The sequence below is a fragment of the Oncorhynchus mykiss genome, chromosome 13 (assembly GCF_057628025.1).
Source record: "Oncorhynchus mykiss isolate SJ-2025 chromosome 13, ASM5762802v1, whole genome shotgun sequence".
In the NCBI taxonomy this organism is placed as follows: domain Eukaryota; kingdom Metazoa; phylum Chordata; class Actinopteri; order Salmoniformes; family Salmonidae; genus Oncorhynchus; species Oncorhynchus mykiss.
In genome coordinates, this window is record NC_143034.1 from 13272244 (window position 1) to 13296125 (window position 23882).

At 42.5% G+C, this 23882-nt stretch overlaps 1 protein-coding gene across 1 annotated transcript in view; it reads right to left on the reverse strand.

Annotated features, from left to right (window-relative positions):
* Window positions 1-15847: 15847 nt before the first annotated feature.
* The window catches only part of LOC149978710 (uncharacterized), a gene marked incomplete at its 5' end in the record, with an annotated part of 29344 nt that continues 21309 nt past the window's right edge, over window positions 15848-23882 (reverse strand). Inside the window, 3 exons of the mRNA XM_090194589.1 lie at window positions 15848-17952; window positions 18148-18254; window positions 20542-20911. Coding sequence (XP_090050715.1) covers window positions 17947-17952; window positions 18148-18254; window positions 20542-20911 — 483 coding nt within the window. The remainder of the gene's footprint in view (window positions 17953-18147; window positions 18255-20541; window positions 20912-23882) is intronic.

The window sequence follows — 23882 nt, forward strand, 5'->3', positions numbered from 1 at the left end:
GGTAGATGAAGTCTTGGGTTGTTGTGTTGAGGGTTTGGTAGGTGGAGTCTTGGGTTGTTGTGTTGAGGGTTTGGTAGGTGGAGTCTTGGGTTGTTGTGTTGAGGGTTTGGTAGGTGGAGTCTTGGGTTGTTGTGTTGAGGGTTTGGTAGGTGGAGTCTTGGGTTGTTGTATTGAGGGTTTGGTAGGTGGAGTCTTGGGTTGTTGTGTTGAGGGTTTGGTAGGTGGAGTCTAGGGTTGTTGTGTTGAGGGTTTGGTAGGTGGAGTCTTGGGTTGTTGTGTTGAGGGTTTGGTAGGTGGAGTCTTGGGTTGTTGTGTTGAGGGTTTGGTAGGTGGAGTCTTGGGTTGTTGCTTTGTCCCTCTACCGACATTTCACTTCTCTGATTGCCTTGCTGAGGGAAAAACTGCACTGTTTAAATTCACCCATATTATTGAGTTGAACCGTGTTATTTGGCGTGTCAAATTTAAAGCTTTTTTGTTGTTGTTACCTTGTTTCTAGCCATGTCTGTGGTGATGATGCTGTTGTTACCTTGTGTTCTAGTCTTGTCTGTGGTGGTGATGCTGTTGTTACCTAGTGTTCTGGTAATGTCTGTGGTGGTGATGCTGTTGTTACCTAGTATTCTAGTCATGTCTGTGGTGGTGATGCTGTTGTTACCTTGTGGTCTAGTCATGATAATCTGTTGGAACATATGAATCACATAAATTAGGTGAAAACCCCCAACAATGAGAGAGCGAGAGAGAGAGAGGCGTACTCGTTTTTGTGTGTGGTTTGGGGTGGGTGTTTCCGAGACTGAAAGTAGTACCCACTCTGTGTGTTTCAGAGGAAGTGGTGTGAACCTTGACCTTGAGGCTCTGATGTTCTTATTGTCATAAATACACAATGACTATAACTACTAGTCTCTCAATACAGAACCTCTCTGAGTACAGATACAAGACTAAAGATAATGACTGAGCAGGTTATAGGGACTAAATAACATGGGTTAATATCAGTGATTGGGAGAGGAGAGAGTGTAGATGAGGAGATGTGGTAGAGTGAAGAGGAGATGTGAGAGGGAGATGTGAGGGGTAAGAACAAAAGGTAGACAGAAAGAGAGAGAGATGACAGAGAGAGAGAGAGATGTAGGCCTACAGATAAGCGTGTAGGCTTTAGAGAGCAGTTCTACTGAGGGTAATATACCTGCTGTGGAGTTTGAGGAGTCAGTTGTCATGGTGATGTTTGTTGATGGGTGTGTCGTGGAGAGGAGAGATCTGGAGGTGATGGAGCCAGGGCTGGGAGGAACAGGAGCTGTAGAGAGAGGAGAAGAGATAGAGAGGGAGAGAGAGAGAGTGAGGGAGAAAGGTAGAGAGAGAGAGCGTGAGGGAGAGAGACAGAGACATAATGCATCAACACTAATATATAATGTGTTAAATGTAATCAGACATAAACACACTGATAGAACGTCTTCGACACCAACCTCTGTCCACAGTGATCCTGACTTCAGTCTTGTGATACCACCACCATGTGTTTATTTCACACCAGTAGGTCCCTGAATCCTCTAGGACCAGGTTAGTGATGGTCACAGTGAAGACTCTTCTCTCTGTGTCGTCATACAGAGAGAATCTCCCTTTATGAGTCACCGCTGGGTGCCGATGGGTTTGGGTTTGGATCACATCAACCCGGTTGGCCCAGATCCCTAGTCACCCCTGGGTGCTGATGGGTTTGGGTTTGGATCACATCAACCCGGTTGGCCCAGATCCCTTTAGAGAGGTACTTCTGGTGTGTCTCAAACCCCCGGTCATAAGGACACTGAATGGTGTCATTTCCTCCTCTGTCCCTCTCTTTGTGATCACTCCTGACACCACACAGCTCACAGCTATGAAACAACCAAAGAAACACATTCACATCATCTCTACAATAACAGTTGCCATAGTCACCATGTTTCACAGACAGTCAGGTAAGGGAGATAGTTGAGTGACAGATAGAGAATGTTAAATAATCTGGGACTGAGTGGTACAGTACATTTATGTGTTCAGGACTACAGCAAAACAGTAAAACAGTGTTGAAGGATAAAGTACAGTATTGATCACTGTAGCGTACAATGATACATGCCAATAATTGACTGATGTGTTCAGCGAATAACACATTTCAATATGGGGTGTGTATTAATGTATTGAGGTAACATGATAACAGTTCAATATGGGGTGTGTATTAATGTATTGAGGTCTGATAGTATCAGTTCAATATGGGGTGTGTATTAATGTATTGAGGTAACATGATAACAGTTCAATATGGGGTGTGTATTAATGTATTGAGGTCTGATAGTATCAGTTCAATATGGGGTGTGTATTAATATATTGAGGTCTGATAGTATCAGTTCAATATGGGGTGTGTATTAATGTATTGAGGTAACATGATAACAGTTCAATATGGGGTGTGTATTAATATATTGAGGTCTGATAGTATCAGTTCAATATGGGGTGTGTATTAATGTATTGAGGTAACATGATAACAGTTCAATATGGGGTGTGTATTAATGTATTGAGGTAACATGATAACAGTTCAATATGGGGTGTGTATTAATGTATTGAGGTAACATGATAACAGTTCAATATGGGGTGTGTATTAATGTATTGAGGTAACATGATAACAGTTCAATATGGGGTGTGTATTAATGTATTGAGGTCTGATAGTAACAGTTCAATATGGGGTGTGTATTAATGTATTGAGGTCTGATAGTATCAGTTCAATATGGGGTGTGTATTAATGTATTGAGGTCTGATAGTATCAGTTCAATATGGGGTGTGTATTAATGTATTGAGGTAACATGATAACAGTTCAATATGGGGTGTGTATTAATGTATTGAGGTCTGATAGTATCAGTTCAATATGGGGTGTGTATTAATATATTGAGGTCTGATAGTATCAGTTCAATATGGGGTGTGTATTAATGTATTGAGGTCTGATAGTATCAGTTCAATATGGGGTGTGTATTAATGTATTGAGGTAACATGATAACAGTTCAATATGGGGTGTGTATTAATGTATTGAGGTCTGATAGTATCAGTTCAATATGGGGTGTGTATTAATGTATTGAGGTAACATGATAACAGTTCAATATGGGGTGTGTATTAATGTATTGGGGTAACATGATAACAGTTCAATATGGGGTGTGTATTAATGTATTGAGGTCTGATAGTAACACAGTTCAATATGGGGTGTGTATTATTGTATTGAGGTCTGATAGTATCAGTTCAATATGGGGTGTGTATTAATGTATTGAGGTCTGATAGTATCAGTTCAATATGGGGTGTGTATTAATGTATTGGGGTAACATGATAACAGTTCAATATGGGGTGTGTATTAATGTATTGAGGTCTGATAGTAACACAGTTCAATATGGGGTGTGTATTATTGTATTGAGTGTACATGATAACAGTTCAATATGGGGTGTGTATTAATGTATTGGGGTAACATGATAACAGTTCAATATGGGGTGTGTATTAATGTATTGAGGTCTGATAGTAACACAGTTCAATATGGGGTGTGTATTAATGTATTGAGGTCTGATAGTATCAGTTCAATATGGGGTGTGTATTAATGTATTGAGGTAACATGATAACAGTTCAATATGGGGTGTGTATTAATGTATTGAGGTCTGATAGTATCAGTTCAATATGGGGTGTGTATTAATGTATTGAGGTCTGATAGTATCAGTTCAATATGGGGTGTGTATTAATGTATTGAGGTAACATGATAACAGTTCAATATGGGGTGTGTATTAATGTATTGATGTCTGATAGTATCAGTTCAATATGGGGTGTGTATTAATATATTGAGGTCTGATAGTATCAGTTCAATATGGGGTGTGTATTAATGTATTGAGGTCTGATAGTATCAGTTCAATATGAGGTGTGTATTAATGTATTGAGGTCTGATAGTATCAGTTCAATATGGGGTGTGTATTAATGTATTGAGGTAACATGATAACAGTTCAATATTGGGTGTGTATTAATGTATTGAGGTCTGATAGTATCAGTTCAATATGGGGTGTGTATTAATGTATTGAGGTCTGATAGTATCAGTTCAATATGAGGTGTGTATTAATGTATTGAGGTCTGATAGTATCAGTTCAATATGGGGTGTGTATTAATGTATTGAGGTAACATGATAACAGTTCAATATGGGGTGTGTATTAATGTATTGAGGTCTGATAGTATCAGTTCAATATGGGGTATGTATTAATGTATTGAGGTCTGATAGTAACAGTTCAATATGGGGTGTGTATTAATGTATTGAGGTAACATGATAACAGTTCAATATGGGGTGTGTATTAATGTATTGAGGTCTGATAGTATCAGTTCAATATGGGGTATGTATTAATGTATTGAGGTCTGATAGTATCAGTTCAATATGGGGTGTGTATTAATGTATTGAGGTCTGATAGTATCAGTTCAATATGGGGTGTGTATTAATGTATTGAGGTAACATGATAACAGTTCAATATGGGGTGTGTATTAATGTATTGAGGTCTGATAGTATCAGTTCAATATGGGGTGTGTATTAATGTATTGAGGTCTGATAGTATCAGTTCAATATGGGGTATGTATTAATGTATTGAGGTCTGATAGTAACAGTTCAATATGGGGTGTGTATTAATGTATTGAGGTAACATGATAACAGTTCAATATGGGGTGTGTATTAATGTATTGAGGTCTGATAGTATCAGTTCAATATGGGGTGTGTATTAATGTATTGAGGTAACATGATAACAGTTCAATATGGGGTGTGTATTAATGTATTGAGGTCTGATAGTATCAGTTCAATATGAGGTGTGTATTAATGTATTGAGGTAACATGATAACAGTTCAATATGGGGTGTGTATTAATGTATTGAGGTCTGATAGTATCAGTTCAATATGGGGTATGTATTAATGTATTGAGGTCTGATAGTAACAGTTCAATATGGGGTGTGTATTAATGTATTGAGGTAACATGATAACAGTTCAATATGGGGTGTGTATTAATGTATTGAGGTCTGATAGTATCAGTTCAATATGGGGTATGTATTAATGTATTGAGGTCTGATAGTATCAGTTCAATATGGGGTGTGTATTAATGTATTGAGGTCTGATAGTATCAGTTCAATATGGGGTGTGTATTAATGTATTGAGGTAACATGATAACAGTTCAATATGGGGTGTGTATTAATGTATTGAGGTCTGATAGTATCAGTTCAATATGGGGTGTGTATTAATGTATTGAGGTCTGATAGTATCAGTTCAATATGGGGTATGTATTAATGTATTGAGGTCTGATAGTAACAGTTCAATATGGGGTGTGTATTAATGTATTGAGGTAACATGATAACAGTTCAATATGGGGTGTGTATTAATGTATTGAGGTCTGATAGTATCAGTTCAATATGGGGTGTGTATTAATGTATTGAGGTAACATGATAACAGTTCAATATGGGGTGTGTATTAATGTATTGAGGTCTGATAGTATCAGTTCAATATGAGGTGTGTATTAATGTATTGAGGTAACATGATAACAGTTCAATATGGGGTGTGTATTAATGTATTGAGGTCTGATAGTATCAGTTCAATATGGGGTATGTATTAATGTATTGAGGTCTGATAGTAACAGTTCAATATGGGGTGTGTATTAATGTATTGAGGTAACATGATAACAGTTCAATATGGGGTGTGTATTAATGTATTGAGGTCTGATAGTATCAGTTCAATATGGGGTGTGTATTAATGTATTGAGGTAACATGATAACAGTTCAATATGGGGTGTGTATTAATGTATTGAGGTCTGATAGTATCAGTTCAATATGAGGTGTGTATTAATGTATTGAGGTAACATGATAACAGTTCAATATGGGGTGTGTATTAATGTATTGAGGTCTGATAGTATCAGTTCAATATGGGGTATGTATTAATGTATTGAGGTCTGATAGTAACAGTTCAATATGGGGTGTGTATTAATGTATTGAGGTAACATGATAACAGTTCAATATGGGGTGTGTATTAATGTATTGAGGTCTGATAGTATCAGTTCAATATGGGGTATGTATTAATGTATTGAGGTCTGATAGTATCAGTTCAATATGGGGTGTGTATTAATGTATTGAGGTCTGATAGTATCAGTTCAATATGGGGTTTGTATTAATGTATTGAGGTAACATGATAACAGTTCAATATGGGGTGTGTATTAATGTATTGAGGTCTGATAGTATCAGTTCAATATGGGGTGTGTATTAATGTATTGAGGTCTGATAGTATCAGTTCAATATGGGGTATGTATTAATGTATTGAGGTCTGATAGTAACAGTTCAATATGGGGTGTGTATTAATGTATTGAGGTAACATGATAACAGTTCAATATGGGGTGTGTATTAATGTATTGAGGTCTGATAGTATCAGTTCAATATGGGGTGTGTATTAATGTATTGAGGTAACATGATAACAGTTCAATATGGGGTGTGTATTAATGTATTGAGGTCTGATAGTATCAGTTCAATATGAGGTGTGTATTAATGTATTGAGGTAACATGATAACAGTTCAATATGGGGTGTGTATTAATGTATTGAGGTCTGATAGTATCAGTTCAATATGGGGTGTGTATTAATGTATTGAGGTAACATGATAACAGTTCAATATGGGGTGTGTATTAATGTATTGAGGTAACATGATAACAGTTCAATATGAGGTGTGTATTAATGTATTGAGGTCTAATACTAACAGTTCAATATGGGGTGTGTATTAATGTATTGAGGTCTGATAGTATCAGTTCAATATGGGGTGTGTATTAATGTATTGAGGTCTGATAGTATCAGTTCAATATGGGGTGTGTATTAATGTATTGAGGTCTAATACTAACAGTTCAATATGGGGTGTGTATTAATGTATTGAGGTCTGATAGTATCAGTTCAATATGGGGTGTGTATTAATGTATTGAGGTAACATGATAACAGTTCAATATGGGGTGTGTATTAATGTATTGAGGTCTAATACTAACAGTTCAATATGGGGTGTGTATTAATGTATTGATGTACAAAAAATATATATTGGATGCTCCATCCGTAGCATTGCCAATGCACTTGCTCATGTCTAGTTTTAGTTGATCCACGACATCTGCCAACAACTGGGCAGAGTACTGTCCAGCGGATGCCTCGCACTTCACAACAGATATAAAATAATACTGTTCAGAACATATTTAATTGATTATATATAACAAGTAAGAACTCTCTGTAATGAGAAAGCTTTTTACTTGGTTTTCCCCCCTGGATAAAATGTCTCCCGCCATCAACAGAACAAAAAGCCACTCTGGATTCATTGAATTGATAACCTACTTTTCATATATCCGTTGTCCCCTCATGAAGACCTTCGTTGTCCAGTGGAAACGTCCCGTTAGGGGAAACCCTGGTCTACCCGGTGGGCACACGACATCTTAATTACATAATCCTCTGGTGGTAAACTGGTTCTGGTTGAGACGTCATATAACCAGTTTACAACCAACTGGTCTCTATTACAACCAGGTGAAGTCTTTCATGACTCCGTGGAAAACACGTAAAATCGTCATTATTGTAAAGACATCCCTACTCAAATCTTACATCATAATTATTTCACAATACTGACGACTGATCAGCTCCTATAGAGAGAGAACACAGGTAACCCAAACTCAGTCCTCGGGACCCCAAAGGGTGCACATTTTGGATTTTCCCCTAGCACTAAACGGCTGATTCAAATAATCAACTAATCGGCCAGCTTTGATAGTTTGAATGAGCTGTGTAGTGTTAGGGCTGTGTAGTGTTAGGGGCAAAAACCAAAACGAGGACCGAGTTTGGGAAACGCTGGACTACCACCTGTGGCTGCACATTATGAGACCGTCTACAAGTGTCCTATAGGACCAGTCTGAGGGAAGCTGTTACTGTCCTATAGGACCACTCTGAGGGAAGCTGTTACTGTCCTATAGGACCAGTCTGAGGGAAGCTGTTACTGTCCTATAGGACCAGTCTGAGGGAAGCTGTTACTGTCCTATAGGGCCAGTCTGAGGGAAGCTGTTACTGTCCTATAGGACCAGTCTGAGGGAAGCTGTTACTCTCCTATAGGACCAGTCTGAGGGAAGCTGTTACTGTCCTATAGGACCAGTCTGAGGGAAGCTGTTACTGTCCTATAGGACCACTGAGGGAAGCTGTTACTGTCCTATAGGACCAGTCTGAGGGAAGCGGTTACTGTCCTATAGGACCAGTCTGAGGGAAGCTGTTACTCTCCTATAGGACCAGTCTGAGGGAAGCTGTTACTGTCCTATAGGACCAGTCAGAGGGAAGCTGTTACTGTCCTATAGGACCAGTCTGAGGGAAGCTGTTACTGTCCTATAGGACCAGTCTGAGGGAAGCTGTTACTGTCCTATAGGACCAGTCTGAGGGAAGCTGTTACTGTCCTATAGGACCAGTCTGAGGGAAGCTGTTACTGTCCTATAGGACCAGTCTGAGGGAAGCTGTTACTGTCCTATAGGACCACTGAGGGAAGCTGTTACTGTCCTATAGGACCAGTCTGAGGGAAGCGGTTACTGTCCTATAGGACCAGTCTGAGGGAAGCTGTTACTCTCCTATAGGACCAGTCTGAGGGAAGCTGTTACTGTACTATAGGACCAGTCTGGCCTTCTAGTAGCACCTAGAGTACACACACACTTATACACTACCCACAGGGCAAAAAACCCAAGTCTTCACTCTTAGAGGAAATGGTTCCAGAAGGGTTCTTCGGCTGTCCTCATAGGAGAACCCATTTCGGTTCGAGGTAGAACCCTTTCCACAGAAAGCCTGTACACTTAAGGAGATATTGGGACACACACCTGCTTAGCCAAACACTCATAGCCTGTATTCAAGCAGAATTGCTTTGTTTCATCGGGGTGGTATTCACAATGAACCAAACAGGAAGGGACCAACCTGCCTTTAAGAAATGTCTGCCACTCTAACCACCACCTCTAAATGGGGTTCTCCTCTATGACTAGGTAGGTCTGCTGCTTTAATAAGGACAATATGTTTGACCCCTCCACAGGACTGGTGTGTAACAGGACGTTTGACCAGTATGCCTGCTGGCCAGATGGACTTCCTGGAACAACAGTCAACATTTCCTGTCCATGGTACCTGCCCTGGTACCGCAAAGGTGTGTGTGTGTGCGTGTGTTTGTTTGTTTGTGTGTTTATGTGTCTGACCTCCCCACTGCTTCCCCCCATACCTCCCCCTGTACCTCCCCACTGCTTCCCCCCATACCTCCCCACTGCTTCCCCCCATACTTCCCCCTGTACCTCCCCACTGCTTCCCCCCATACTTCCCCCTGTACCTCCCCACTGCTTCCCCCCATACTTCCCCCTGTACCTCCCCACTGCTTCCCCCCATACCTCCCCCTGTACCTCCCCACTGCTTCCCCCCATACCTCCCCACTGCTTCCCCCATACTTCCCCCTGTACCTCCCCACTGCTTCCCCCCATACTTCCCCCTGTACGTCCCCACTGCTTCCCCCCATACTTCCCCCTGTACCTCCCCACTGCTTCCCCCCATACTTCCCCCTGTACCTCCCCACTGCTTCCCCCCGTACCTCCCCACTGCTTCCCCCCATACTTCCCCCTGTACCTCCCCACTGCTTCCCCCCATACCTCCCCCTGTACCTCCCCACTGCTTCCCCCCATACTTCCCCCTGTACCTCCCCACTGCTTCCCCCCATACCTCCCCACTGCTTCCCCCCATACTTCCCCCTGTACCTCCCCACTGCTTCCCCCCATACCTCCCCCTGTACCTCCCCACTGCTTCCCCCCATACCTCCCCCTGTACCTCCCCACTGCTTCCCCCCATACCTCCCCCCATACCTCCCCAATGTTTCCCCCCATACCTCCCCCTGTACCTCCCCACTGCTTCCCCCCATACCTCCCCCTGTACCTCCCCACTGCTTCCCCCCATACCTCCCCCTGTACCTCCCCACTGTTTCCCCCCACACCTCCCCCTGTACCTCCCCACTGCTTCCCCCCATACCTCCCCCTGTACCTCCCCTCTGCTTCCCCCCATACCTCCCACTGTACCTCCACACTGCTTCCCCAGAGAAACCCGCCGTCCCCACTGCTTCCCCCCATACCTCCCCCTGTACTTCCCCACTGCTTCCCCCCATACCTTCCCCTGTACCGCCCCACTGCTTCCCCCCATACCTCCCCCTGTTAGTAACCCCCCCCCCCCACACTCTGTTATATACTCCAGTGTTAGTAACCCCCCCAGACTCTGTTATATACTCCAGTGTTAGTAACCCCCCCAGACTCTGATATATACTCCAGTGTTAGTAACCCCCCAGACTCTGTTATATACTCCAGTGTTAGTAACCCCCCAGACTCTGTTATATACTCCAGTGTTATTAACCCCCCCAGACTCTGTTATATACTGCAGTGTTAGTAACCCCCCAGACTCTGTTATATACTGCAGTGTTAGTACCCCCCCAGACTCTGTTATATACTCCAGTGTTAGTAACCCCCCCCCCCCAGACTCTGTTATATACTCCAGTGTTAGTAACCCCCCAGACTCTGTTATATACTCCAGTGTTAGTAACCCCCCCCCAGACTCTGTTATATACTCCAGTGTTAGTAACCCCCCCCAGACTCTGTTATATACTCCAGTGTTAGTACCCCCCCAGACTCTGTTATATACTCCAGTGTTAGTAACCCCCCCCCAGACTCTGTTATATACTCCAGTGTTAGTAACCCCCCCCAAATCAATCAAATCAAATTTATTTTATATAGCCCTTCGTACATCAGCTGATATCTCAAAGTGCTGTACAGAAACCCAGCCTAAAACCCCAAACAGCAAGCAATGCAGGTGAAGAAGCACAGACTCTGTTATATACTCCAGTGTTAGTACCCCCCCCCCCAGACTCTGTTATATACTCCAGTGTTAGTAACCCCCAGACTCTGTTATATACTCCAGTGTTAGTAACCCCCCCAGACTCTGTTATATACTCCAGTGTTAGTACCCCCCCCCCCCCCCCCAGAATCTGTTATATACTCCAGTGTTAGTAACCCCCCCAGACTCTGTTATATACTCCAGTGTTAGTAAACCCCCCAAACTCTGTTATATACTCCAGTGTTAGTACCCCTCCCCCCCAGACTCTGGTATATACTCCAGTGTTAGTAACCCCCCCAGACTCTGTTATATACTCCAGTGTTAGTAACCCCCCCAGACTCTGTTATATACTCCAGTGTTAGTAACCCCCCAGACTCTGTTATATACTCCAGTGTTAGTAACCCCCCAGACTCTGTTATATACTCCAGTGTTAGTAACCCCCCAGACTCTGGTATATACTCCAGTGTTAGTAACCCCCCCAGACTCTGTTATATACTCCAGTGTTAGTAACCCCCCCAGACTCTGTTATATACTCCAGTGTTAGTAACCCCCCCCCAGACTCTGTTATATACTCCAGTGTTAGTAACCCCCCAGACTCTGGTATATACTCCAGTGTTAGTAACCCCCCCAGACTCTGTTATATACTCCAGTGTTAGTAACCCCCCAGACTCTGTTATATACTCCAGTGTTAGTAACCCCCCAGACTCTGGTATATACTCCAGTGTTAGTAACCCCCCCAGACTCTGTTATATACTCCAGTGTTAGTAACCCCCCCAGACTCTGTTATATACTCCAGTGTTAGTAACCCCCCCAGACTCTGTTATATACTCAAGTGTTAGTAACCCCCCCCCCAGACTCTGGTATATACTCCAGTGTTAGTAACCCCCCCAGACTCTGTTATATACTCCAGTGTTAGTAACCCCCCCCCCCCCCCCCCCCCCAGACTCTGTTATATACTCCAGTGTTAGTAACCCCCCAGACTCTGGTATATACTCCAGTGTTAGTAACCCCCCCAGACTCTGTTATATACTCCAGTGTTAGTAACCCCCCCCCCCAGACTCTGTTATATACTCCAGTGTAAGTAACACCCCAGACTCTGTTATATACTCCAGTGTTAGTAACCCCCCCCCAGACTCTGTTATATACTCCAGTGTAAGTAACACCCCAGACTCTGTTATATACTCCAGTGTTAGTAACACCCCCCCCCAGACTGTTATATACTCCAGTGTTAGTAACCCCCCCAGACTCTGTTATATACTCCAGTGTTAGTAACCCCCCCAGACTCTGTTATATACTCCAGTGTTAGTAACCCCCCCCCCCCCCCCCAGACTCTGTTATATACTCCAGTGTTAGTAACCCCCCAGACTCTGATATATACTAACACTGGAGTATATAACAGAGTCTGGGTGGTTACTAACACTGGAGTATATAACAGAGTCTGGGGGGTTACTAACACTGGAGTATATAACAGAGTCTGGGGGGGTTACTAACACTGGAGTATATAACAGAGTCTGGGGGGGTTACTAACACTGGAGTATATACCAGAGTCTGGGGGGGGGGGTACTAACACTGGAGTATATAACAGAGTCTGGGGGGGTTACTAACACTGGAGTATATACCAGAGTCTGGGGGGGGGGGGTACTAACACTGGAGTATATAACAGAGTCTGGGGGGGGGGGGTTACTAACACTGGAGTATATAACAGAGTCTGGGGGGGGGTTACTAACACTGGAGTATATAACAGAGTCTGGGGGGGTTATTAACACTGGAGTATATAACAGAGTCTGGGGGGGTTATTAACACTGGAGTATATAACAGAGTCTGGGGGGTTAATGACACTGGAGTATATAAAGAGTCTTTAGGATAAAGGGGGAGGCTTGCAAGCCGAAGAACACCATCCCAAACGTGAAGCACGGGGGTGGCAGCATCATGTTGTGGGGGTGCTTTGCTGCAGGAGGGACAGAATAGAATAGATGGCATCATGAGGCAGGAATATTATGTGGATATAATGAAGCAACATCTCAAGACATCAGTCAGGAAGTTAAAGCTTGGTCACAAATGGGTCTTCCAAATGGACAATGACCCCAAGCATACTTCCAAAGTTGTGGAAAATGGCTTAAGGACAACAAAGTCAAGGTATTGGAGTGGCCATCACAAAGACCTAACCTCAATCCTATAGAATATTTGTGGGCAGAACTGAAAAAGTGTGTGCGAGCAAGGAGGCCTACAAACCTGACTCAGTTACACCAGCTCTGTCAGGAGGAGCACACACTCTCTCTCACACACACACACACCACACACGCAGTTTCCCAGTAAGTGAGAAAGTCAAGAGGGAACAGTCCTGAGAAGAGAAACCAGCACAGTTCTCTGTTATGAGAAAAACCTCTCACCTGACTTGATAAACAAACTACACACACTAGACACACACACACTACACACACTGACAAAAACACACTACACACACACACACTGACAAACACACACTACACACTACACACACAAAACCACACTACCCACACACACACACTGACAAAAACACACTACACACACACTGACAAAAACACACTACACACACACTGACAAAAACACACTACTTTCACTAGTAAGCCCTTCTTAAAACAGAAACTGTGGATTGATGACAGCATTCCTTCGAAACTGAAAGCGTGAATCACCACATTGAATCGACTAGAAACATGACCGAATACAAATGGTGGAGTTATTCCCTCCGCAAGGCAATCAAACAAGCAAAGTGTCAGCATAGAGAGAAATTGGAGTCGCATTTCAACGGCTCAAACATGAGACGTAGTGGCAGGCTCTACAGACAATCACGGATCAGTGGCACCGACATGGCCCGCTACCAAAACCTGTGGGCTCTCCTTCTCCGTGGCCGACGTGGGTAAAACATTTAAACATGTTAACCCTCACAAGGCTGCTGGCCCAGACATCATCCCTAGCCGTGTCCTCAGAGCATGCGCAGACCAGCTGGCTGGACATATTAAATCAATCCCTATCCCAGTCTGCTGTCCCCACATGCTGATGGAAACAGGAACAATGGTGGCCAAGAAGGCAACGGTAACTGAACTAAATGACTATCGCCCCTTAGTGCTTTGAGAGACTAGTCAAGGATCATATCACCTCCACCCGACCTGTTACCCACGACCCACTTCAATTTGCTTACTGCCCCAATATGTCCACAGAAAATGCAATCACCATCACACCGCACACTGCCCTATCCCATCTGGACAAGAGGAATACCTATGTAAGAATGCTGTTCATTGACGACAGCTCAGTATTTAACACCATAGTACCCTCCAAACTCAACATTAATCTTGAGACCCTGGGTCTCGATCCCACCCTGTGCATCCCATCCTGGACCCTCTGACGGTCTGCCCCCAGGTAGTGAAGGTAGGTAACAACATCTCCACCATGCTGATTCTCAACAAAGGGGCCCCACAAGGGTGTGTTCTCAGCCCTCTCCTGTACTCCCTGTTCACCTATGACTGCATGGCCATGCAAGCCTCCAACTCAATCATCAAGTTTGCAGACGGCACTACATTGGTAGGCTTGATTACCTACAACGACGAGACAACCTACAGGGAGGAGGTGAAGGCCCTCGGAGTGTGGTGTCAGGCAAATAACCTCACACTCAACGTCAACAAAACAAAGGAGATGATCGTGGACTTCAGGAAACAGCAGAGGGAGCATCCCCCCCATCCACATCAATGGGACAGTATTGGAGAAGGTGGAAAGTTTTAAGTTCCTTGGCGTACACATCACGGAAAAACTCAAATGGTCCACCCACACAGACAGCATGGTGAAGAAGGCACAACAGCGCCTCTACAACCTCAGGAGGTTGAAGAAATGTGGCTTGTCATCTAAAACCGTCAATCTTTTACAGATGCACAATCGAGAGCATACTATCACCGCCTGGATCGGCAACTGCACCGCCCACAACTGCAAGGCTCTCCAGAGGGTAGTAAGGTCTGCACAACGCATCACTGGGGGGGGAATGATCTGCCCTCCAGGACACCTACACCATCCGATGTAACAGGAAGGCCAAAAAGATCATCAAGGACAACAACCACCCGAGCCACTGCCTGTTCAACCCGCTATCATCCAGAAGGCGAGGTCAGTACAGGTGCATCAAAGCAGGATCCCTTTACATTTGTGTGTATAAGGTAGTGATTGTGAATTTGTTAGATTACTTGTTAGATATTACTGCACTGTAGAAACTAGAAGCACAAGCATTTCGCTACACTCGCATTAACATCTGCTAACCATGTATGTGACCAATAACATCTGCTAACCATGTGTATGTGACCAATAGCATTTGATTTGACTACACACACACTGACAAACACACACATTTTGATTAAAGTTAATGAAAAGCTTAAAAAGCCAAAGTGTATGTACATATACAATAGATATGTAAATCTCAAAGGTAGAACTGACTATTATGGCTTTACTGTCTTCATTATTATAACAGACTAAATGAAGACAAGATAAAACACAGTTCATATTTACACAAGTATTTACAAAAATGTTGGTTGACTTTGAGAAAATCTCGAGATTTTAAACCCAGATGGGTAGTCCATGTTGTACATACAGTCAAATCACATGAGCTGTCTTTGTGATGTCACTTCCAAGATGGCGGAGCTGTGGTGACAACTCTTCATCTCTCTATGGTCCCAAGTGGCATCCTATTCTCATTAGAGGACTATATGGTTCTAGTTAAAAGTAGTGCGCTATATGTGGAATTTGGAGCCATTTGGGACGCATGTCTTGTATTTTTGGTATTTTGGTATTTTATTAGGATCCCCAGTAGCTGTTGCAAATGCAGAATCTACTCTTCCTGGGGTCCAACATATACTGTATACTGTAGATCCTATAGTCCTCCAATATTCTGGGTAGCTGGGCTGTAGAGTGGAGGGCATCTTATATCATCTTTGCGGCAGCTAGTGTTAGCATAGATGTCACAGTGTGGGAGACTGGTGCCTTGGTCAGCAGGGTGGGTTGTAGAGTTGGTAGGTGAGTTGACAGTAGAGTAGACGGAAGAGATGACCAAAGGGAGTGTGTCTGTCTGCCTTTCTGATCTCCTCATACACACAGTCAACCTGCATACAGAACCAATGACAATAGAAACATGTTCAGATATGAAAAGAAGTGGAGGCCCTCAACCATCAACAAGGGCCGAACCAGCGATCTTCTGTCATACGTGAAATCGTTCGAAGCAAAATTTAAACTGTGGCAAGTCCAACTAGAAAGGGGTAACACAGTACATTTTCCTACTCTGCAAGGACAAGAGCCTGAGATTACGTCGGAATGTGCCGGTGAGTGTGCAAGGCTAGCGAAGGCGTTTTGTGAGCGGTTTAAAGATGTGAAAAGTAAACAATTGGAATTGAACAGATTTGCAACCCCGTTTAACGTGGAACCAGCGGATGTGCCGGGTGGCCTAACAACACAAAGGCATTGAGCTGCGAAGCAATGACGAGCTCAAGGCCAGGTACAACAGCCTCCTTCTCCTTGAGTTCTACAAAATGTATGTTAGCGCTGAGCAGTTTCCTGTTCTGAGGAGACATGCACTTACATTTGCATCTGTGTTCAGGACGACCTACTGCTGTGAGGAGTTATTTTCCAAACGGACTCTTGCAAAGACTTGATTCCACTCAAGACTGACTGACACGGACCTGGAAAACCAGCTGCGAGTAGCGTCATCTTCACTGCTCGCTGACGTCAAACGCCTCAACCAAGAGAAGCCGTTTCAGCCATCGCAGTAGAGGTGAGTCATAACAACAACAGCATTATATACAATACTAATATTTATTTAAATAGGAATAGCACTTTTCTAAACACTCAAGGACACAAGAAACATCATATTAGTCATATTAACTATAAAAACCAATGTCAGTTATTAAAGTCACATTAAAATATCAATAAAGCAGAAAATTGCTTTTAATAATATGGCCCCCAAATTAATAAATAAATATCCAAACGGCCCTTGATGGCAAAAAGGTTCACCACCCCTGCACTAGAGGCTGTCGACTCACACACTCAACCCTTAATGTTTACCACCTCCCTGTCTATCACCTCTACACTACAAGTTATCATGGACTGATAACAGACTACAGTAGAATCCAACTAGAGGCTGTAGACTCACACACACTCAACCCTTAATGTTTAGTTTAGTCCCTGTCTATCACCTCTACACTACAAGTTATTATGGACACACACACACTCAACCCTTAATGTTTAGTTTAGTCCCTGTCTATCACCTCTACACTACAAGTTATTATGGACACACACACTCAACCCTTAATGTTTACCACCTCCCTGTCTATCACCTCTACACTACAAGTTATCATGGACTGATAACAGACTACAGTAGAATCCAACTAGAGGCTGTAGACTCACACACACTCAACCCTTAATGTTTAGTTTAGTCCCTGTCTACCACCTCTACACTACAAGTTATTATGTACAAACACACACTCAACCCTTAATGTTTACCACCTCCCTGTCTATCACCTCTACACTACAAGTTATTATGGACACACAAACACACTCAACCCTTAATGTTTAGTGTACCACCTCCCGGTCTATCACCTCTACACTACAAGTTATCATGGACTGATAACAGACTACAGTAGAATCCAACTAGAGGCTGTAGACTCACACACTCAACCCTTAATGTTTAGTTTAGTCCCTGTCTATCACCTCTACACTACAAGTTATTATGGACACACACACTCAACCCTTAATGTTCAGTTTACCACCTCCCTGTCTATCACCTCTACATTACAAGTTATTATGGATACACACACACACTCAACCCTTAATGTTCAGTTTAGTCCCTGTCTATCACCTCTACACTACAAGTTATTATGGACACACACACACAGACACAGACACACACACACACCCTCCTTGTGTCTCTCACCTCTCCAGTAGGGTCAGGTTGTGTGTTGGAGGAGACTGGTGGTGGTGGTGTTCTCCTGGTTCGTCTCCTCTGTCTGTAGAACAGGAGCAGGACCAGTCCTAACACTGTCACCATGACTACCAGACCAGCACTGGTCCACACCATCAGACCTGACCACAGACAGGAGGAGAGACTTTACAGAGTACTGCATATATCATAGATACCATCAGACCTGAACACAGATATTAACATATTGTATATAGTTGATTCCGTCTATATTGTGTGATAGCCTGATAACATTATATAGCAGCATATTATAGTTGTCTGAAGGTGATAGAATGATGGAAGTGACAGGTCCATCACACCTGCTCTCTCTGAAGGACCAACACTGATGTCTCCAGATGGCAGGAATGTTGAGGAGAGGTTAGAGGATGTTGTGGAGAAACTTGGGAGGGTTGTAGAGACATGTGGTCTGGAGGTGACAGTTGACGGTTTAAGAGTGGGAGGAGCAGTGTGTAAAAATAAATAATACATTTAGCTTTTCTCTCGCTGGACGTACAGAGTCTTCAGAAAGTATTCTGATCCCTTGAGTTTTTCCACATTTTGTTACAGCCTTATTCTAAAAAAAATTATGTAATCCTCAGCAATCTACACACAATACACCATAATGAGAAAGTGAAAACAGGTTCTTAGAAATGTTTGCAATTAATCTAAAAAATAAAATAAAGAAATTACATAAGTATTCAGACCCTTTGCTATGAGACTCTAAATTGAGCTCAGCTGCATCCTGTTTCCATTGATCGTCCTTGAGTTGTTTCTTCAACTTGATTGGAGTCCAACTGTGATAAATTCAATTGATTGGACATGATTTGGAAAGGCACACACCTGTCTATATAAGGTCCAACTGTTGACAGTGCATGTCAGAGCAAAAACCAAGCCATGAGGTCGAAGGAATTGTCCGTAGAGCTCCGAGACAGGATTGTGTCGAGGCACATATCTGGGAAAGGGTACCAAAACATTTCTGCAGAATTGAAGGTTTGGAACCACCAAGACTCTTCCTAGAGCTGGCTGGCTGGCCAAGCTGAGCAATCGGGGGAGAAGGGCCTTGGTCAGGGAGGTCACTCTGACAGAGCTCCAGAGTTCCTCTGTGGCGATGGGAGAACCTTCCAGAAGGACAACCATCTCCTCAGCACTCCACCAATCAGGCTTTTATGGTAGAGTGGCCAGACAGAAGCCACTCCTCAGTAAAAGGCACATGACAGCCTGCTTGGAGTTTGCCAAAAGGCACCTAAAAACTTGCAGACCATGAGAAACAAGATTCTCTGGTCTGATGAAACTAAGATTGAACTCTTTGGCCTGAATGTCAAGCGTCACGTCTGGAGGAAATCTGGCACCATCCCTACGGTGAAGCATGGTGGTTACAGCATCATGTCTGGAGGAAACCTGGCACCATCCCTACAGTGAAGCATTGTGGTTACAGCATCATGTCTGGAGGAAACCTGGCACCATCCCTACAGTGAAGCATGGTGGTTACAGCATCATGTCTGGAGGAAACCTGGCACCATCCCTACAGTGAAGCATGGTGGTTACAGCATCATGTCTGGAGGAAACCTGGCACCATCCCTACAGTGAAGCATGGTGGTTACAGCATCATGCTGTGGGGATGTAAGCTAAGTACAGAGAGGTCCTAGATGAAAACCTGCTCCAGAGCGCTTAGGACCTCAGACTGTGTGAAGGTTTACCTTCCAACAGGACAATGACCCTAAGCACACAGCAAAGAATGCAGGAGTGGCTTTGAGACAAGTCTCTGAATGTCCTTGAGTGGCCCAGCAAGAGCCCGGATTGAACCTGATCAAACATCTCTGGAGAGACCTAAAAATAGCTGTGCAGCAACGTTCCCCATCCAACATGACAGAGCTTGAGAGGATATACAAAGCAGAATGGGAGAAACTCCCCAAATACAGGTGTGCCAAGCTTGTAGCATCATACATAAGAAAACTCAAGGCTGCAATCTTTGCCAAAGGTGATTCAACAAAGTACTGAGTAAACGGTCTGAATACTTATGTAAATGTGATATTTCACATTTTTATTTGATCAATTAGAAAACATCCTAAAATCTGTTTTTGCCTTGTCATTATGGGGTATTGTATTGTGTGTGTGTATATATGTATTGTCATTATGGGGTATTGTATTGTGTGTATATATGTATTGTCATTATGGGGTATTGTATTGTGTATGTATATATGTATTGTCATTATGGGGTATTGTATTGTGTATGTATATATGTATTGTCATTATGGGGTATTGTATTGTGTATGTATATATGTATTGTCATTATGGGGTATTGTATTGTGTGTATATATGTATTGTCATTATGGGGTATTGTATTGTGTATGTATATATGTATTGTCATTATGGGGTATTGTATTGTGTATGTATATATGTATTGTCATTATGGGGTATTGTATTGTGTGTATATATGTATTGTCATTGTGGGGTATTGTATTGTGTATGTATATATGTATTGTCATTGTGGGGTATTGTATTGTGTATGTATATATGTATTGTCATTGTGGGGTATTGTGTGTAGATAGATGAGGGGGGAAAAAACAACTTAATACATTTTGAATAAGGCTGTAACGTAAACAAATGTGGAAAAGTCAAGGGGTCTGAATACTTTTCAAAGGCACCGTAAGACATAAAGCCTAAAAACAAAAACTATGCGTTTTGAATTTAACAATGTGATTGTGTTCACTTACCATCTGTAACTGTGAGATTCACCTCTTGGTATGTGTCCTTTATAGATCTCTCCACTCCACACCAGTAGGTCCCAGAGTCTGACTTCATCAGGTTCTTGATGGTCACATAGAATACATCTCCCTTGTCTTCTATACTGTACCTATCTTGAGATACAGTCTTGCTCCTCTTAGTTTCAACCAGAATGTCTCTACCAGAACATGTCCCCTTGCAGAAGTATTTGTTGTTGGTTCCTGCCCAAAAGAACGAGCAGCCGAACATGACATGTCCTCTCACCACCTCCTTCACATTAATGACATCTGACTCCACAACACACAGAGCTGTCAAACAGAAACACACAGTACAGTCACAACTGATGGCCTGTGAGATATACTTCAACCATGCTCAAATTTTACTTTAACTCTGCTCAAATCTTGCTTTACCCGTTACTACTACGCTGACTACACGGGCTCTGATGCTCGTCGGAGGTGGAAAGGCTTGCAAGCCATGACAGACTACAAAGGCAAGCACAGACGAGATCTGCCCAGTAACACAAAGTTTACCAGACGAGCTAAACTACTTCTATGCTAGCTTCGAGGCAAATAATCAAATCAAATGTATTTATAAAGCCCTTCTTACATCAGCTGATATCTCCAAGTGCTGTACAGAAACCCAGCCTAAAACCCCAAACAGCAAGCAATGCATGTGTAGAAGCACGGTGGCTAGGAAAAACTACCTAGAAAAGGCCAGGAAGAAACCTAGAGTCACGCCCGTCTGAAGACCAAAGAGCAGCGTGGTACATGTTCATGATGATTTATTCAAACTGAACACACAAAGTGGAACAAAACGAAACAGTTCTGTCTGGTGCAGAAACACAAAACAGAGAACAACTACCCACGATACACAGGTGGGAAAAGGCTGCCTAAGTATGATTCCCAATCAGAGACAATGACAGACAGCTGTCCCTGATTGAGAACCATACCCAGCCAAAACATTGAAACACAAAACCTAGAAATAAAGAACATAGAATTCCCACCCAAATCACACCCTGACCAAACCAAAATAGAGACATAAAAAGGCTCTCCCAGGTCAGGGCGTGAAAGTTGTTTTTCTTTATCTTTATTATGGTTAAGGAAACCGAGCAGCACATTCGCCCATAAAAAAAACAAAAGTCATCAAGAATATTAACAATGATAAAACTGTGAATATCTTTCCATAATTGTTTTACATGTAAAAAATGACTAAATAAATGTGAAACTGTTTCTGGATGCTCAACACAAAAAGTATAATCAATGTTAATGTTTTTGTTGAGTTTCATCAGGTAATGATTCGCAGGGTAATACTTATGGATCATTCTGAAAGAGACCTCTTTTGACCTTGTTAACAAGCAGGTATTTTGTGTGGTAATAACCAGACTTTTTTTCCAACAGATATTAGTGACCAATGTATTCCAGTAAGTTGTGACATAAGGAATGGATACAATATCCCTTTGAAATAAAGCGCGTATAGATAGATCTGTTGTTCTGAGGGAGCAAGGAGAAGCATATTTTCCCTATTTGGAGAGTCAACTGGATTAAGTTAGGGTAGGTCAAGAAGGTGACGTCTGGCTACACCTCTAAATAACATGAGAGTTCCAGATGGAATAGCATCAAAGACTGGCGAACTCTCTAGGTGTTACAGGGATATTGTAAGGAGATTTTTTTAAAATCATCATAATTAAGTAACAATCCTTCTGCATTAAGAAGTTGACTCACCAGCAGGATATGATTATTGAACCAGTTCTTAAAAAATACAGACTGGTTTCTATACAAAATGTCCTTATTGTTCCATATGAAATACCTACTAGGGGGAAAATATGTTTATATATTAATGACCGCGCTAAGAATACTTGTCTGTGACAAGCAGATCATTTTGCAGGAATCTTATCAATGTTATAGTTACAAAGTAACATAAAATTGAGCCAACCGAAACGGGAGAAGATATGAGGGAAGAAATTCCAAATTGAAGTAGGATTCTTGAAAAAATAAATTTTAGCCCAATTTATCTTAAAGGTATTATTCAAAGTAGGAAAATCTTTGAAACAATTGAGTCCACCATATTCTTCTGAATGTGTACGATTTTTCCAGGTGAAGTTGAAAAACACCTGGTCAACCGCTTTACCTATTTTGTTGTCAAGATGTAGGGACTGGGCTGCATAAGATACCTTCTGCTTTAGAAAGCAATACTCAACCTTTCAAGGAGAAATCCCTCTGCAACCAATGGTTCAACTTCTTCTTATTTTTATTTTTTTTTCAATAATAGGTATAAAATGTAATGAGCATCTTTCCTGTTGATCCTTAGATATGGTAATCCCAAGGTATGTTACTTTTACCTTGACTGGAATATTGCATTGTATCACACAGTCTTTAACAGCAAACAATTCACACTTATTAAGGTTTTAGGCAAAGACCAGATGCTTTGGAAAATATATCGACTGCTCTAGACATCTGGTCAGCATCTTTCAAAAAGAGGGTTGTGGTCATCTGCAAGTTGATTTATGATAATATCTCTGTCCGCAATAGAGATCCCTTTAACAACAACACTGAATGGCTCAGAGTGGGAGAGGTCACGTGATTGGCTGCCTGCACGCGCCATTTGTATCAATAAATCACTATCAGAAAATGTTTTGTGTGGTAATTATTGATATATTTTGTTTTGTTCACGTCTTTCAAATATCGGTGATAGAAATGATCATATTATGTGTGTAAAATACTTTTTTGAAGGTTGTACTGATTATAATGAGCTAAGCTAATTCCAACAATATGTGGAGCCATGTTTGTTGATTTGCACTATAGCCCATTACCATATATATGATTGAATATTATCTGCTGTTGGCTTGTGTGGATGTATGTATGTGTTATGCAACATAGCTGACTTGAAACATTGTTAACAGTTTCAAGGCCATGGGCCTTTCTCATGATGGAAAAATACAGAAGACAGGAACTGTTCAATGAGTTGGAGGGGGGGGGCACATTCAGAGCGGGGTGTTGCGAGAACAAGCAGTCTTTTGTAAGATAACAGGAGCCAGGTGCGAGATAACGGTATGGAGCATGAGCGCATGGATGTTCTTCACAGCAACAGTTACATCTATCAACAGAAGCGCCAAGAGGCGGGGACCAGCCTGAGCGCCTGCAATAGGCTGAGCAAGTTTAAACCACGCCCAGTCTCTACTCTGACAGGCCGGCTCGGAAGCCGGAACTACAACTGTCATCAGGGTATATTATAATATATTTGTCAGGAACAAGTCAGTTCTCTGTTTGTCCTGCGAGGTGGGACAGAGAGCCCGTATATACGAAAATTGCATTTACCACTTATTGCTTAGCTA